This window comes from Canis lupus, chromosome 14 (assembly GCF_011100685.1).
Source record: "Canis lupus familiaris isolate Mischka breed German Shepherd chromosome 14, alternate assembly UU_Cfam_GSD_1.0, whole genome shotgun sequence".
In the NCBI taxonomy this organism is placed as follows: Eukaryota; Metazoa; Chordata; class Mammalia; order Carnivora; family Canidae; genus Canis; species Canis lupus.
The window spans coordinates 11,941,725-11,958,346 of record NC_049235.1 but is presented as its reverse complement, the minus strand read 5'-3'; the positions used below and the strand labels follow the sequence as shown (position 1 = coordinate 11,958,346).

The following is a 16,622-nucleotide window of genomic DNA, read 5'->3' as shown; positions in this document are numbered from 1 at the left end:
TTTGAAGATCATGAGAAGTCCGAAAAAAGAATCTCTATAATGCTTTTCATTTACAGAATCATATAAAGAAGCTAATCCATCATAAATTACATTTCAGCACACTACAAAAAATTAGCTACTAATATAAACCTAAAGATTACTTTGAAAACTCATTAGCAATGCATGGCAAGCTAATTTAGGAGTTCATGTCAAATTCAAAAAAATTTTTTTCCTTTTTGTTTCTATGTGTGATTGGTATGTTCCCTTCTCGCTGCCCTAGGTTATGGAAGCATGTGTTGAAGTGGTATCATCCTCAGCCCAGATCCCTGTGTGACTCATTCGAGAACTGTCCCTAATTAGACATGTAAGTCCCTCATTAGACATGTAATAAGAAACAAACTTAGGAGGTCCCTGGGTGGGGCAGCGGTTTAGCGCCGGCCTTTGGCCCAGGGCGTGATCCTGGAGACCCAGGATCGAATCCCACATCAGGGCTCCCTGCAGGAGCCTGCTTCTCCCTCTGCCTGTGTCTCTGCCTCTCTCTCTCTGTCTCTCTGTCTCTCTCTCGTGACTATCACAAAAAAAAAAAAACAAAAAAACAAAAACTTTTGTCATGTGAAGACTAGGACTTAGGGACAGCCTATTCTAATTCACTATTTTTCTCACTACTTTCCTTCACTAACTAGAGTTTTGGCTTATTCTCTCTAAATAAAAATTTTTAAATAAATTTCTCCAGTTCCCATCAATAATTCAAAGCACATATCACATCCCCACTTTGATTTCTTTTGAATTCTATTAAAAATAAACCTCTTCATCCTCCTGCAAGCCAAACTGCTATCTTATTTACCTTTTTCTCAAAACATTACTATTATGGTAGCATAGGCCGAAATAACATTAAGTATGGAGTTTTAAAGGAAACTCTACCCTCAGATGGAAAATGCTTATTATGTTTCATGATTTGCTACTTCATCCTAGATCCCAGAACACATGTGCATAGGTTTCTTTAACTTCTATTTGCTTATGTAACCATGCAACCGGGGAGGTAAATGGCTGACATTAGCCAAGACATGGGCATTTTCTTACACAGAACATTGTTGACTTCCTCCGTTTGACAGAGAAAACATGAGGGTAGCCATTTGTCTTCCAGTGATTGAGAGGCCTGATGTAGCTAATTGAGGAAGTGACATACAGACTCTATGTCTGCTCTGTAGTTGGAGCACATGTGAAGCAAGGTTCTCCAAGACCTGAAGATCTAGGCTTCTGAGAACAGTGAAACTGATCACTTTGACTTCATGGGAGAGTTCCTGGATAACAGAACATAGACTATTTGGAATACCATCTTGGTGGTTAAAAGGAATTATAAGAGCTGGCCCAAAGGGAATATTTGAAAAGCCTGCCAAAGCATCAGGTGAAGACTTAACTTCTGATTGCAACAAAGTAAGCCTTCCCATTATAGTAGGTCCCAAAGTTAGCTAAGAAAGAATCTTGAATTCCATTTGACAGAAGACTGCTCTCACTTTTTTCTAGTATCTTAATTCTCATTATAATAGCAGCAAAAAACCTCAATTAGCTTCACTTCTCTAACTGCATTTTAGGATTAGAAAAGATGACAAAGATAAACTCCTTTTCTTCCATTCCCCAATTTTGAGAACCTGGGGGTTGGAGGAGGGGATCAGAGTAGAATAAGAGAGAATAGAAAATGAAGGAACACAATGAAACCTGAGGCCTAGTGGCTCACAATAGCTGCCACTGCTGACATCACATCCTTTCTATTCAGATAGGACTACTTCCCCAACTTCTGGTGTAGAATGGATGGCAGGCCTCAACACTGAGCATTACTCCAGTGGATGTCACATACTCTGCTTGTCCATGGTACTCATAGTTTATACCTGTTACCTTTATGAAATTATTAATACTTCATTTTTCTCTCAAAACCAGGTTGAATGATAAATTGTACCATCATCTTAGATATAAATCATTCCCACTCCAAAGAAAAGAATGGGAGAAATTTGAATATTCTGCACTCAGAGTATGTATCAACTTTGCTGCCATTTTCTTGTCTGCAAAGCTCAAATTGATTGCTTCTTTTCTTTTGAAGTGTCTGATGTATTTTGCTGATTGGTGGGTGAATCTGAATGAAACGTGAGAAACCTAGGAGGAACTGAAATGGGCCATTTTGAAAGTTACTTAAATTAGTCTAGAAGCCTCTCAGCAACCCTGAAGATCTTTAAATGGGAATCATTTGTAAAGCAATCAGGAAAGCTTACTCTGGAAGTTAGAGGAAGCAACCAGAAAACATTTGAAAGAGTAAAAACTATCAGGTGTAAGTTTGTATGGGCAGTTGGGAATAGCAGTTAGTAAATGTAAAAACATGGACCACAGGGCAATGCCTTTTAAACGCCTATCCCGTTAACATTATCTACCTATAATCCATATGAAGATTTTTGCACAAAATGAAATCCAGTTTACTACCGCTGTTCATATTTTTTATACTTATTTGGACAAAACAAATCAAGAAAGCAGGAAATAGGCTCTTTTGGTACAGCCCAGATGGTACAGGCAGGAGTGACAGCAACCCAAGAATATTCATAAAAAAATAATAGTTAGGAACGGGAGTTCTGGAGCAAGACTGTCCAGGTTCAAAATTTAGCTCCACATCTTACTAGCTATGAGACTTTGGTGATTATTATACCATTTCTTTGCCTATTTTTCCAAGGTGTTCACATTGCCTACAGGTGCCTACAGTTGTAGGAGAGCACTACTCACACTGAATTCTGGTTTCCTTATCTGGAGAAATACAGATCATTTGCAGGATCACACTTTTATGAGTAGTGCATATTTAAGAGTGAAATTAGTCAAGTAATTAGAAGAGTGCCTGGCAAACATGAACAAATATTAGCTACTATTATTATATTGTTATTATTCTACCACTAGCATTTCTAATGCAAACATCAATATGGTCCCTTTTTATTAACAGCTATGGGAGCTCTGGTGGTAAAATATATGACACCCAAGAATCGTGGAATAAGTGGAGCTAAAAAGTCTGATAAAGCCACATCAAGCTATCTTCCTGTTTTTATGTGCTCAAAGGACTAAAAAAAAGGATTGGTTAGGAAATTTGCTTGCAAGTATTTATGTTGATATGCTTTAGATTCATGTATTTTTTACATTTATACTGTATTATATTTAAAGCAAATGTCAGAACTGAAAAGGAAGTTATAAATCACAAGTTCTACTTCTTTTTCAAAGAAGGAAATAGGTCAATCTGAGAAGTTGACAATGTGCCTCCACTTAGTCATAGAGTTCACGATGGCACTAAAAAACCATGGGTGGGGCAGCCCTGGTGGCACAGCGGTTTAGCGCTGCCTGCAGCCTAGGGCATGATCATGGAGACCAGGGATTGAGTCCCACGTCGGGCTTCCTGCATGGAGCCTGCTTCTGCCGCTGCCTGTGTCTCTGCCCCACTCTTGCTCTCTCTCTGAATAATTAAATAAATCTTTAAAAAAAAAAAAAGAGGAAAAGAAAAGAAAAGAAAAGAAAAGAAAAGAAAAGAAAAGAAAAGAAAAGAAAGAAAAGAAAAAAAAAGTTTGATAGCCAACTGCATTCATATTGGAACTTAGTGAAAACTTAATGATTCCACTTTGAAGTTATAACCCATGTATGACTGAATGCTCTGGATATAAACTTATCCATAGGTCAGATAAAGAAACTCTTGGTGTCTCTCCTTTTACATAAATTCTATCTCTATCCTGAAGTACTTTGGTTGATCAAGAAAACTAAAGGCTAAATAACAAAAAGTTAACTTCTTTAAATGAGACAGAAGGAAAAGTTTTTCCAATTCCCACTATAAATAAATCTTTCAAATACCAAATAAATTTCCTCAACTGTACAACTATAATTTGACGGCTTTTACTCTTACTACTTCTCTTTAGTGACGTATAAATTTGTCTAAACAATAATTAAGTATCTCATCTGTTTTTTTTCAGGACAAAAACCACTAAATGATGTGCTGAAGATACTACTACTAATATTTCACATTATGATTATGGTCTCTGCATTGAAAATCTATGGGGATTTTTCCAATTAATTTTCAAATATTTACACAGCCTCTCTGAAATACATAATAAAACACAAAACCAAAAAAAAAAAAAAAGAGAGAGAGAGAGAACATCTTTGAAATAATTTGAATGAATGTTTTACATGTCAAAACTGAATTCATAAGACCCTACTACCATAGTCATTAATTTTAACAAGTCTCCTAAATATATTCTGTATTAGTTTTCTTGATTGTAAGATGTCAATAATATGGAAATATTTTTTTAATATAACAGAACATTTAATTACATCCATTTCCCATCAACACACTAGTCATTTAATGATGATTATATTGGCCATTTCCATTGGTTGGCAGGAGGCTCTTCCACTAAAGGCTCCCATGGTTTCCACTGTATCATTTTTCTTGCCAGACTTAATTCATTTTCAGCCTGTTAATAAAAATTTTTAAAAGATCAGTTGATTACACTGATTAACAGATATTTATCATAGCTAATGACTGAAATATAATTAGAACTATTTTCATATTAATATCTAATAAGCTGTTCTACCATCAAATGTTGAACATTATTAATAAAATTACCTTAATTCTCATAGCTAGACAACCATGAGTTAGAAAGGATAGCTTTTGATCTTTTTCTTTTTTTAAATTTTTTTTTCTTTAATTTTTTTATTTATTTATGATAGGCACACAGTGAGAGAGAGAGAGGCAGAGACACAGGCAGAGGGAGAAGCAGGCTCCATGCACCGGGAGCCCGACGTGGGATTCGATCCCGGGTCTCCAGGGTCGCGCCCTGGGCCAAACGGAGGCGCCAAACCGCTGCGCCACCCAGGGATCCCCTGATCTTTTTCTATTTGATTAAAATTTGCTATTAGAATGTTCAAACGTTTACCTGGTGAATTTTCAATCTTAATTGTCTGTTTTGCCATTAGACTATAAATTCTTTGGGAATAAGAAGTATCTATGTCAATGGCTTTCAAACTATTTTATCATGGCCCACAGTAAAATACAACAAACAAATTCTAAGGGATCTAAAATACACACGTATGAATGAAACAAAACTAAAAATATCATTACCTTTACTAGCTATGACACATTATTTTCTATTATATTTTTTAAATGCTAGGCACAACCCATCTAACTGATTTCTTGACCCATAACCACTTGAGACCCACAGTTTGTAAAACAGTGATCTATGGAATGCAGAATATCATAGGCGCACAAAAATTACTGACTGAATTAACTTCCTTACATTAAGTTACATTTACCTTTTTTCTTCAAACAAATTTATAAATATTTGACATTTTTATCTTTTTATTTCACATTTTTTTATACAACAAAAAGACCTAAGACAACTCTGGCCAATTTAGAAGAACACTTGTCAGGATGTCAGAGAAGGAATTCAAATACAGAGTAAGTGCCAGAGTCTGTCACAGGCTGTAATTCTTTTTTTTTTTTTTTTTAAGATTTTTATTTATTTATTTATTCACGAGAGACAGAGAGGCAGAGACACAGGCAGAGGGAGCAGCAGGCTCCATGCAGGAAGCCTGATGTGGGACTCAATCGCAGGACTCCAGGATCATGCCCTGGGCTGAAGGTGGTGTTAAACTGCTGAGCCACTCAGGGATCCCACAAGCTGTAATTCTATAGAAAAGGCAATGCTTCATCTAATGCCAGTGGTGCCAAATAGCGCATCTATGTTTCCAGTAACAGTCTAAAATAAACAGTGAGTTAAAAAGTACATTAACAGAAATCTGAGGGTAGAGGGATTTACTGATGCTGAAATGAGAAAACAGCATAAATATTGATTAAAAATATCCCTAAAGATGGCTGTTTCCCTGACTGCTCTTTGGCTTGGGTCTCTTGACCATTCATGCTTTCTTTAAGCCTCCAAGGCATTGTGTAGTGTAGGGAGGGTACCTGACCCTGAATATCACTAAGGTCAATCCATTTCAGGTAGCTGGACCCAGGTACACGTGACCCCTGTTACCTACTCCTTCCTTCTTCCTGGGCTTCTAACACAGTACCTTTACCTTATTTACTATCCCTCTAGAAATGGGCTGTCCAAAATGGTAGCTACTACCTACATGTGACTATTCAGTAAGCACTTGAGATGCAGCTAGTTCAAATTCAGATCTGCTGGGCAGCCAGCAGATCTGGAGACCCTGGATCGAGTCCCACGTCAAGCTCTCTGCACGGAGCCTGCTTCTCCCTCTGCCTGTGTCTCTGCCTCTCATTCTCTCTCTGTGTCTCTATGAATAAATAAATAAAATCTTTAAAAAAAAAAAAACAAATTCAGATCTGCAAGTATAAAACATACAGAAGATTTTAAAGACTTAGAATAAAAAGAGAATGTGAGATATATCAATATTTTTATATGTTTCAAAATATTTTAAATATATTAGGTTAAGTAAAACATTATTAAAATTTAACCTTAATACTGTCTGTGAAAATGTGGAGAACTGCACAGCTGATTTAAAAATACCTAACTGTACCCTGAGTCTATAACTGCATGATAAATTAGTTTATCAGTTAAACTAAAGTCATGATCAAAGTAAAATCTGACAGAAAAGAAAGAGGAACAGAAAAAGGACAATAATAAGTTAGCAGCAAGTTCCCACATGGTACAACAGCTGGCAAATGAATAGAAGGCCTTTGAATGATTGAGTCTACATTCAAAAAACTGTGTAAATGCCCTATTCCTCTTTTTAACAGAGCCATCTAACAATTCTTCTGAATTTATATATCATGTCTATTGGTGATATACCTCCCTAATCACCTTTCATTTGTCTTTTAATAAAACTCAAAAAATAACTGTTTTTAAAACATACAAAATGTACAAATTAAATGAAACAATTGAATATCAGGTGGCTTATAAGGGTAGACATCTAAACCTATAATATGGGAGGGGGAGCTGAAGTGGTGAGGCAAAGGGGGAGAGTGATTTGACCAAGTAAAAATTTTAAAAAATATATGAAAGAAATATATATAAGAAAATATATTTCTTTCTCTATATATGAAAGAAAATATTCAGTTGAAGTCAAAAGGCAAAGAAAAGACTAAAAAAGTTCAAATAATATTGCAAGAGTTTAAAGTTAATCTCTCTTATTTTAAAAAACACGCAAAAGAAATATAGAAGAAAAACATTAAAAACAAATGATAGAATTAAAAGATTAATTATAGAATTTATAAAACACAAAATACAGGAACATATTTTAAGTTTAACCTTACTTATAATTGGGGGGAAAAATGCACGACTTAAAAAAAAAGGCATAGATATTTTAATCTAAAAGTCAAAAATACATTTTAATTTTATGATTTTATGGTTCAAAATATCTGTATTTCTCCATATTAAAAATATGCTAAGCCCTTAATATATAAAAGTATTTCTATCTAAAAAGATAAAATTATTCAAATAACAGTATTATTGTGTTACTCCTTTGAACTAAAGGCTAACAAAAACACGCTGATGAAATTCAAGGTGTATTAAACTCCAAATTTCCAACAGAAGCCTCATAAATTCAAGTTAAAATTACTGATATTTAATTGACATGTACATAATTGAAGTATTTCCTATATGTAATTATTCTTGTATTGAGAGCTGACATAAAGAAAGAAACTTAGTTTTCCTTTTTTTCTGAGATGTCAATTTTGTGTCTCTTAAGCACAGTGCCTCTGACCATTTAAAGCCAAACATCTAAACAGTCAACTTTTTCTTACCTGAAGAATCACCTCTTCTAGTTGGCCACCCTGAAGTTGGTCTTCTAGTTTCTTAACATCTGGTTCCTATAGTTTAAGGGAAAAAAAAAGATTTAAAAAAAGGAACACAATATCTGAATGTTTCAACATCCTAATTAAAAAGACACGAATATAAAATAGCACTTATTATAGCAAACATAGTTTTTCTTTCATTATACCCTTACTAATGTTTGCCAACTATCTGGTGGAAAGTCTAATCTCTCTATTTTTATTGCTTTTCTGTCTTAATATTAACTGCTGATCAAGATTAAGAAATATGATATCCATTTAGTCTTTCTAAAATACAGATTTTAAAATACTACTTTATTTTCTTAGTATTTCCTCTATTTCCTCTGAGAGCATTAGTATGTGAGGTAAATGCTACCCTGTGACACAGAATTCCATTCCTAGGTATATACCAAACAGAAATTTATAATACATTAACCAAATGGCATGTTTAAGAATATTCACAGCAGGGGATGCCTGGATGGCTCAGCAGTTGAGCGCCTGCCTTCTGGCCCAGAGCGTAATCCTGCGGTCCCAGGATGGAGTCCCACATGGGGCTCCCTGCATGGAGCCTGCTTCTCTCTCTGCCTATGTCTCTGCCTCTCTCTGTGTGTCTCTCATGAATAAATTAATAAAATCTTAAAGAAAAAAATTCACAACAGCACAAATTATAACCTCAAATTAGAATCCAAATGATATATAGAGAATTAATAAATAAATCATAGTATTTGGATATAACAGAATACTATAAAGCAGTCAGAATATATAAATTACAACTATATGCAAGAACATAGATGATTCTTTCAAACATAATATTAAGTGAAAGAAACCACACACAAAAGAACACGGACTGATAATTCCATTTATAAAAAGCTAAAAAAAAAAAAGTTACAAAACCAGGCAAAATGAATCTGTGGTGTTAGAGGTCAGAAGAGTAGTTATCTTTAAGAGGGGGAAAAGCAGGTTTGGACATTCTAGAAATGTCCTCTTTTTTGATTTGGTGTTAATATGGGTGTGACTTGTGGAAATTTATCAAGCTCTACATTTATGATTTCTGCTCCTTTCCTTATGTACATTGTTCTTCAATACAAGGTATTTTTTTTTTTAAAGTAATGCTAAAAAGGTACTAGAAAAATACAATGACATGTATTTATTGCTAGTAAACTGAGCTTTGTGAGAGCCAGAAACCATGTTCTATATTCTATACATACTTATAAATATGTAAGTAAAGTATAAAGAGGATGATTTTTTTGGCTCACAGAATGAAAAGAAGGGGAAAAAAAAAAAAAAAGATATTTTCTACAGGAATTGGCATGTTCCTGCTTCAGGGCATCTGCTGGCTGACCAGGGATAACTGCATGGCTTGTTCCTTCATTTCCATCCAAGTCTTTGTTCATATATCACCTTCTTAGAACAACTTTGATAATAATTTATACTGTGGTAGGCTAAATAATGTCCCACAAAAGTACAGGAGCTAATCCCTAAAACCTATGAATGTTAGCGTGTGTGGCAAATACTTTGTGATTAAGAATCTTGAAACAGAGAGATTATCCTACATCAGCCAAGTGGGCCCTAAATACAACTTCAGGTGTCCTTTTAAACAGAGGCAGAGAGAAATTATGCATAGATGAGAAAGGAATGTGACTACAGAGACAGAGATTAGAGTGATGTGGCCATAAGCCAAGAAATACTGAAAGCCACCAGAGCTGGAAGAGTCAAGAAACAGATTCTACCCTAGAATCTCTAAAGGGAATGCAGCCTTGTCAACACCTTGATTTGGGCTTTTGATACTAATTTTAGAATCCTGGCTTCCAGAAATGTAAAAGAATAAATTCCTATTGTTTTAAGCCACCAAGTTTATTAGAACAGGCACAGGAAACAAATATATACTGTAATATCCCTCACCACTTGATACATACCCACTCTCTTTTCATTTTCCTTCACTGTTTTTAACTATCTTCTATACGCTATGTAATGTACTTCTTTATTTACTTACTTCTTTGCCTCCCACCATGAATGTGTAATCTCCAAGAAGGCAGGGATTTTAATGTTTTGTTCATTGTCATAGAGGCACTAGCTTCCATGCCTACAGGCATACATGGCATAGAACGGCATTCAGTGTTCCTTGAATAAGTAAAAATAGTTGGAAAAGAAGGAAGGGGAAGCAGATGAACATGTCTGAGAAAGACTGTTTACCTCAGAATTAACGGAGTCTTAAAGCCAAAATTTGAAAACAAAACAGGGAAGCTGGTCATTGTTAAGAGATCTAGGAGACTGAAGAAAAGAAGGCAAGGAATGTTCAACAGTAATTTCAACTCAAGAGAATCCTGTGGTAGGAAGACAATTCAAAATTTGTCTTATTGAAGCTAAGTCAATACGATGACTTCTATTTACCAATGGCAGAATGTCATTAAGCTTAATAAGCTTAATAAGCTACCATCACATACGTTAAGCGTGATCAGTATATGGTTTACATATATTTTACATATATTATCTCATTCAGTCCTAACAAGTGTTCAGGCAGGTATTATTATACCCAAGTTTTAGATGAGGAAACTAAGAGAAATGGACAATATGCCAACAGTCACTCAGCAAATAAGTATTAGAGCTGAGAAGAAAATTTTGGACAGGCCACAAACCAATACTTTTCACCAATATTCTATCTCCCTAGTGTAATCTGAAAAAATATTTACTTTTATTTCCATTTTAGGCTTAGTAAGTAGATGTTTTATAATCATAACAAGATTTACTAAAGACTTTGTGTGGGACTCTATTGAGGGTTAAAAATCTGTAATCATTCTACCAAAAACAGGAATTGGTGATAAACTATCATGCAGTACCTGAGGTTGTTAAAAACTATTTGTATTTAGCCTTTTGGATAAACAAACATTTCTATGGGACCTTATATAAGCACCAGGTACTATGCTAGATTCTTGGGATACAAAGATGAATGCAATCATCAATCAAAAGTAATTTATAGACCAGAATATAAAACATAAGTAAAATACAGTGTGACAGGTACAATGGAAGAGAATCAAGGAAGTTCTCAATCTCTATTTAGGAGAGTAAGAAAAGGCTTCAGAGAGAAGTAACACATCTTGAGAACTGAGTAAGAAGTGCCAGAAAGATAAGCTAAGGGGATTCCAGTTAGAGGGAAGAGAAAATACAACAAAGAAACACAAAATTAAATCGCATGTAATTCACATAACTATCAGCAGTTTGGTTGCTGAAATACAGGGTATAAAACAGGAAATGACAAGGTAAGACTGAGAAGATAACCCAGAGTCAGATCTTGGGACACCTTCCATACATGCTAAGGACTTTATCCTGTAAGCCAGTGTTTCCCAAACCTGGCTGTACATCAGAGCCATGCAGATGGAAGTAGTGAGGTGAGTTTCATACAACTAACTCAGCAAACATTCTTAAATTCAGCCTCTGAGAAACACTAACCAGGAAACTATAAGAATGTTTTTAAGCAGGAAGAATCTGGATCAGATTTATATATTGGGGGAAAAAAATCACTCTATTCACAGTGTGGGGCACGTAATGAAGTATAATGGAACTATATACAGACCACTAAGTTACAAGGCAACTGAAAAAGCCCAGTCAGAGAAAACTATTTTAGAACTAGTAAGTGAAAGTAATGACAGTAAGCTATTCTTTGGTTGACAATGGTTAAGAGAGAAAAGAAAAATAGGGCAGAAGTAAAAGAAGATATAAATATAACAGTTCTATTTTTAAGATAGGAATAAGCTAAATACATTTTGAGGCTATCTGGAAGATAACAAAATGAAAGGCTAAAACAAGAAAAAAAGTGATAAAGCAGAATAAGGTTATAGAGAAGGAAAGCAGGGAAAGATTCAAAATGTTGAAAGAGCTTTACTTCATGAAAAGAAAAAAGGAAATTTCTTACTCAGTGATGGGAAAATATGCACCAGTTCGTTTTCCTTAAGGAAAACATGAAATCAGGCAGCCCTGATGGCCCAGTGGTTTGGCGCCGCCTTCAGCCCAGGGTACCATCCTGGAGACCCGGGATCGAGTCCCATGTCCAGCTCCCTGCGTGGAGCCTGCTTCTCCCTCTGCCTGTGTCTCTGCCTCTCTCTCTCTGTGTGTCTGTCATGAATAAATAAAATCTTTAAAAAAAAGAAAAGACAGAAAGAAAACATGAAATCAAAATAAATGCTGAACCTTCCCCTAGAGACTTTGTAAGTTACTTTCAGAACTGCCAAGCTAAGAATAAAAGTTTCAAATCAAATTTCATTGTTTTGCCATATCCCTAAGGAAAAATAATTATTCACTTTGGTAACCTAATAATAAGAAAAATATAATAGGGTCACTTATTACATATATGTAAATTACTTTTAGAGTTTATAAACACTTTTGGATAATTACAGAAGTCCGTGAATAATTGCTAGTGTGAAAATGTAATACTTTAAAATTTTAATTGCACAAAAGTGCAATATAGTTTGGCATAAAAGAACTAGCAGCAGTCTATGGTATGTCTAGCTAAGGACTTTGATTTAGACCTGTAAAATGCTTGTATTAGTCTGCTAGGGCTGCCAATAAAATACCAAAGACTGTGCGGCTTCAACAACAAAAAATTATTTTCTCACAGCTCTGGAGACTGCTAGTCCAAAATTAAGGTCCAAAAGGGTCAGTTTCTGATGAGAGCTCTCTTTCTGGCTTGCAGACAGCTACCTTTTTTCTTGTGTTCTCATATGGCAGAGAGAGCTGTCTCTTATAAGGACACTAATCCTATTGAATCAGGGCCAATCTTATGACCTCATCAACCTTAATTACCTCTATAGATGTTCCAGCCACCCTGGGGGGTTAGGGCTTCAACATATAATTTGGCAGGGAACACAGTCAGTTCATAACAATGATAATTTTTTTAATAAAGTAATTATGTTTTCTTTTTTTTAAATATTTTATTTATTTATTCATGAGAGATACACAGAGAGAGAGAGAGAGAGAGAGGCAGAGACACAGGCAGAGGGAGAAGCAAGCTCCATGCAGGGAGCCTGATGTGGGACTGGATCCCGGGTCTCCAGGATCACACCCTGGGCGGAAGGCGGCACTAAAACACTGAGCCACCAGGGCTGTCCAACAAAGATATAATTTTTGGTAATTAAGAGACTAACTTGACCCTCTCTGTAATAAGCATTTTTCAAGTTTTTTCTAACCGTTTTGTTTAAACACAACATACATTTTTTGTGTTCTACTTTCATTTTTCTCTACTCTGAAACTACAAAAAGAGGTAAAGACTGATATATCTATAGATAAGTCAACAATCAACAAAGGACTTGATAAAGAAGAGATGTACTACAATGTTAACTTAGAGAAGGGACATGATGTTATTCTTTCACTCCAGTATTTAATAGTGGCTTACATATGGAAAACATTAGTAAACAGGAATTTGCTGAATGAAAGGGAAAAAGGATGGAAGAAAAGCACAGAAGAATAGAAGAGCGGGGGGGGGGGGGGGGGAGCAATTTAACTTTTTTTAATGGTGCATTGGAAACCATAAATCCAAGAAAACAAAATCAAGTCAGCTACTTACCGCTTTAACCATACTCAGCTTCTCATTTGTAATCTGTTCTGTATACTTTCTATATGCTGCGTTTTTAGGAATTTGCTCAAGAACATCAAGAATCTTTGTGTACAATATTCTTAACCTCTGAAAAGACAAATCATATACATTTCCAGTTTAAAGTATCATCAAAGATTCAACAGAACATTTTAAAAAGTCTCACTAATTACAAAAAGATTCACATCTGTTTTTTAAAAAGCATTTAAGTCTTCCTTGTTATAATTTCTTCATGTCTTTGCCTTATTACCTTTATAATTGAAGGAAACTGTGAGTACAGTTGACCCTTGAACAACGCTGAGGTTAGAGAGCCTATCACTGGCATGGCTGAAAATCCACATATAACTTATGACTCCCCCAAAACCTGACCAATAACGAATATGCCTGACCAATAACATAAACAGTTAACACATACTTTATATGTTGTATGTTATCACATATTATATTCTTACAATAAAGTAAGCTAGGGAAAAGATGTTATTATGAAAATCATGAGGGACACCTAGGTGGCTCAGTGGTTGAGCACCTGCCTTAAGCTCAGGGTGTGATCCTGGGGTCCTGGGATGTAGTCCTGCATCAGGCTCCCTGCGGGGAGCCTCCTTTTCCCTCTGCCTCTGCCTCTGTCTCTGCCTCTCTAAGTCTCTAATGAATAAATAAATAAAATCTTAAAAAAAAAAAAAAAAGCAGATCATTTAAGGAAAATACATTTACAATACTATACTGTATTTACTGAAAAATATATGTACATAAGTGGACCCAAGCAGTTCAAACCTGTTATTCAAGGGTCAAGTGTATAAAATGGATACTTTTTATGTTGCATTAACAACATAGGTTGTATATAAGCCAAAGGTATGGTAACAAGTAAAAATAAAACTGCATTCTAACTTATTGCTAATGATCTATTTGAAAATAAACTCATTTACTAAATCATTACTTCTCAAATTGCAATCCTAAGCACTACAAATTGATTTTTTTCCATTTTTCTCATTTGAATTTCTGAAGAAGTAAAAAAATATATAAAAGCAATGATTATCGGAATGATCAAATTTAACTAAATGTAGTCATAATACTTCAGCTTATGGTGACTGAGTTGGTCATGAAAATGAAGGTTTCACACAGGCTTAAAAGAAAAGGAACAAGAGAACTGAACTTAAAGCACAATGAACTTCAAGTTCACATACAGCAGTTAGTAGTAAAGCTACATGGTAAGAAACTGTTACACCAGATCATAATTCACAAGAGTTCATAAATAGTAAATATAATCACAAATATACATACATTATATAAAGAATTCTTTGTATTTCATTGTACAAAATCCATAGGTACTAACACCTAGTTTCATTCATATATATTCACAATATACATATGAATAAATAAATAAGAAATTAGACGTGATTTCAAGGTTTTTGAACTCAGTCAACACAAGAATGAAACTGCCATTCATTGAGGTGAGCAAGCCTGAGAGAAAAGCATTTTTTAGGGAGAAGAATAGGAACACAATTTTGGGTGTTTAGTTTGGGTTGCCTGGTCTGACATTCAAGTGAAGATATCCACTCAGCAATTAAATATACAAGACTCTCAGAGGTCAGTGCTCAATACAGATATTTAACAGTTATCAGTGTATAGGTAGTATTTAAAACCACTAAATTGAGTCCAGACAAGGAGACAAATATAAATAGAGAAAAGTTCCAAAAACTAAGTCTAAGAACTCCAAAATTCCTAAGTGGGGATATGAGAAATAACCAGAAAGGGAAAAGTCAATGAGAGTAAGGGGGCGGGGGGGGGGGGGGGGGGGGACGGACAAAAAACAGAAGACTAGGTGAATTCCCAAGCACAGAAGCGCTTGATGGAGACGGTGCCAAACGTCGCCGGTGCGGCTACTGAGTCAATTAAGATGAGAAACGTGAGCTGACCATTCGATTCAGCAGCACAGAAATCATGGTGACCTTGAAAAGAGCGGTTCTAGCCAAGTCTGGGTGGAGTGAATTCAAAAGGGAGTAAGAGAAACTGGAGACAGTTAAGTCCAGATAACTCTTTGGAGTTATCTATAAAAGGAAGGAGAGAGATGCTGTGATTACTGAAAGGAGCGAGGGAGGTCTTTAAAGTCTTTTCAGATGGAAGCATTCTGAAGACCGATGGGAAAGACCCACTGATGACGCAAGGGGTTAACTGCTAGAGCGATAGACGCGGTAAGGCAAGGCAGGGCGTGGGGGGCGGTGGAACATGGAGACACAGGTATGGGAGGGTACTCATAACGGGACAGGTGAAGGCACGAGAAGCCTACGGAAAAACTCAGCAAGAAAAGGGACTTAAGAACGAGGTCATGGGGCGGTCCCGGTGGCACAGCGGCTTAGCGCCGCCTGCAGCCTGAGGTGTGATCCTGGAGTCCCAGGTCGAGCTCCCCGCATGGAGCCTGCTTCTCCCTCTGCCTGTATCTCTGCCTCTCTCTCTCTCTCTCCCATGAATAAATAAATAAAATCTTAAAAAAAAAAAAAAAAAAAAAGAACGAGGTCATGGAACGCGCAGGCGCAGACGCACGCGCACGGGACCCATCGACAAAGGAGAGAGAGACCCTGTTCTGGTCTCAAGGCGGCTCTCAGGCCGGCCTGTGATTTGGGGCTTGAAATATCCGCACCCCGCTGCCCTTTCTACCAGGGTCACAGGGTTCTGGTCGTCCTGGGGAATCCGGGAATGGAGCAGCACGGAACGTACCTCGTGTGGGCTCTCACATACAGCCAATCCCACAAGGCCGGTGGTCTGTTCAAAAACAAAACACGATTCAAGCTGTTTACAATTCCGCGCGCCCGCCACGCTAAGGAAGGAGAGACCTACCACCCCCCACCCCCCACCCCCGCCCCGGCTACTACCGACCTAAAAACAGCTGTCGGTCTCTCGGAGCCACTAGGCTGGAGAACGGGGCTACGGAGTGCGTCCTCCCTGAGGCCACAGCAGAACGAGTCCGCCCAACAGCCTCGGCCATCCCGCGCCAGTTCCCGCCACCACCGCGGGGTGAGGGGCTTTCGGGCTGACTCTACCCCCACGGTCTAAAACCCAGCAGTGACCTCCATTCGCCTCACCTTCTTCAGCACACCCGCCATGACAGCGCCGACGGGCCGGGGACGCGCAGCCCTCTGGGAACCCGGCTCAGACCCGCTCAATCCAGCGCCGAGGCCGCCACACTATCACCTTGGAAGCAGCTCCCGCCCCCCTCGCGATCTCCACCCGGCGGAGGCTGTGCCCCGCCCATTCGGGGGGGGGGGG

General features: G+C 37.0%; 1 protein-coding gene and 1 long non-coding RNA gene across 4 annotated transcripts in view; one reads left to right on the top strand and one right to left on the bottom strand.

Annotated features, from left to right (window-relative positions):
- Nucleotides 1–4,109, top strand: part of LOC111098737 — a 46,328-nt gene extending 42,219 nt beyond the window's left edge. For all 3 annotated transcript variants that reach the window (XR_005369342.1, XR_005369344.1, XR_005369343.1), the window contains exons 2-4: nt 260–343; nt 1,915–2,005; nt 3,963–4,109. This is a non-coding gene — a long non-coding RNA (uncharacterized LOC111098737). The remainder of the gene's footprint in view (nt 1–259; nt 344–1,914; nt 2,006–3,962) is intronic.
- Nucleotides 4,110–4,155: 46 nt separating this feature from the next.
- Nucleotides 4,156–16,584, bottom strand: NDUFA5 (NADH:ubiquinone oxidoreductase subunit A5). Its single transcript, XM_038556664.1, has 5 exons — nt 16,439–16,584; nt 16,074–16,118; nt 13,335–13,451; nt 7,751–7,816; nt 4,156–4,460 (listed from the first exon to the last, which is right to left on the bottom strand). The coding sequence occupies exons 1-5, from the start codon at nt 16,457–16,459 to the stop codon at nt 4,359–4,361; spliced, it is 351 nt and encodes a 116-aa protein (XP_038412592.1). The 5' UTR covers nt 16,460–16,584; the 3' UTR covers nt 4,156–4,358.
- Between the last annotated feature and the right edge of the window lie 38 nt (nt 16,585–16,622).

Excerpts from the sequence above, each read along its gene's own strand:
- NDUFA5 (XM_038556664.1), bottom strand. The coding sequence starts at position 16,459 with ATGGCGGGTGTGCTGAAGAAG. Across the intron at positions 16,119-16,438 it reads TGGCGGGTGTGCTGAAGAAG|ACCACCGGCCTTGTGGGATT; the intron begins GTGAGGCGAATG and ends GTTTTTGAACAG. Across the intron at positions 4,461-7,750 it reads TAGAAGAGGTGATTCTTCAG|GCTGAAAATGAATTAAGTCT; the intron begins GTAAGAAAAAGT and ends TTTTATTAACAG.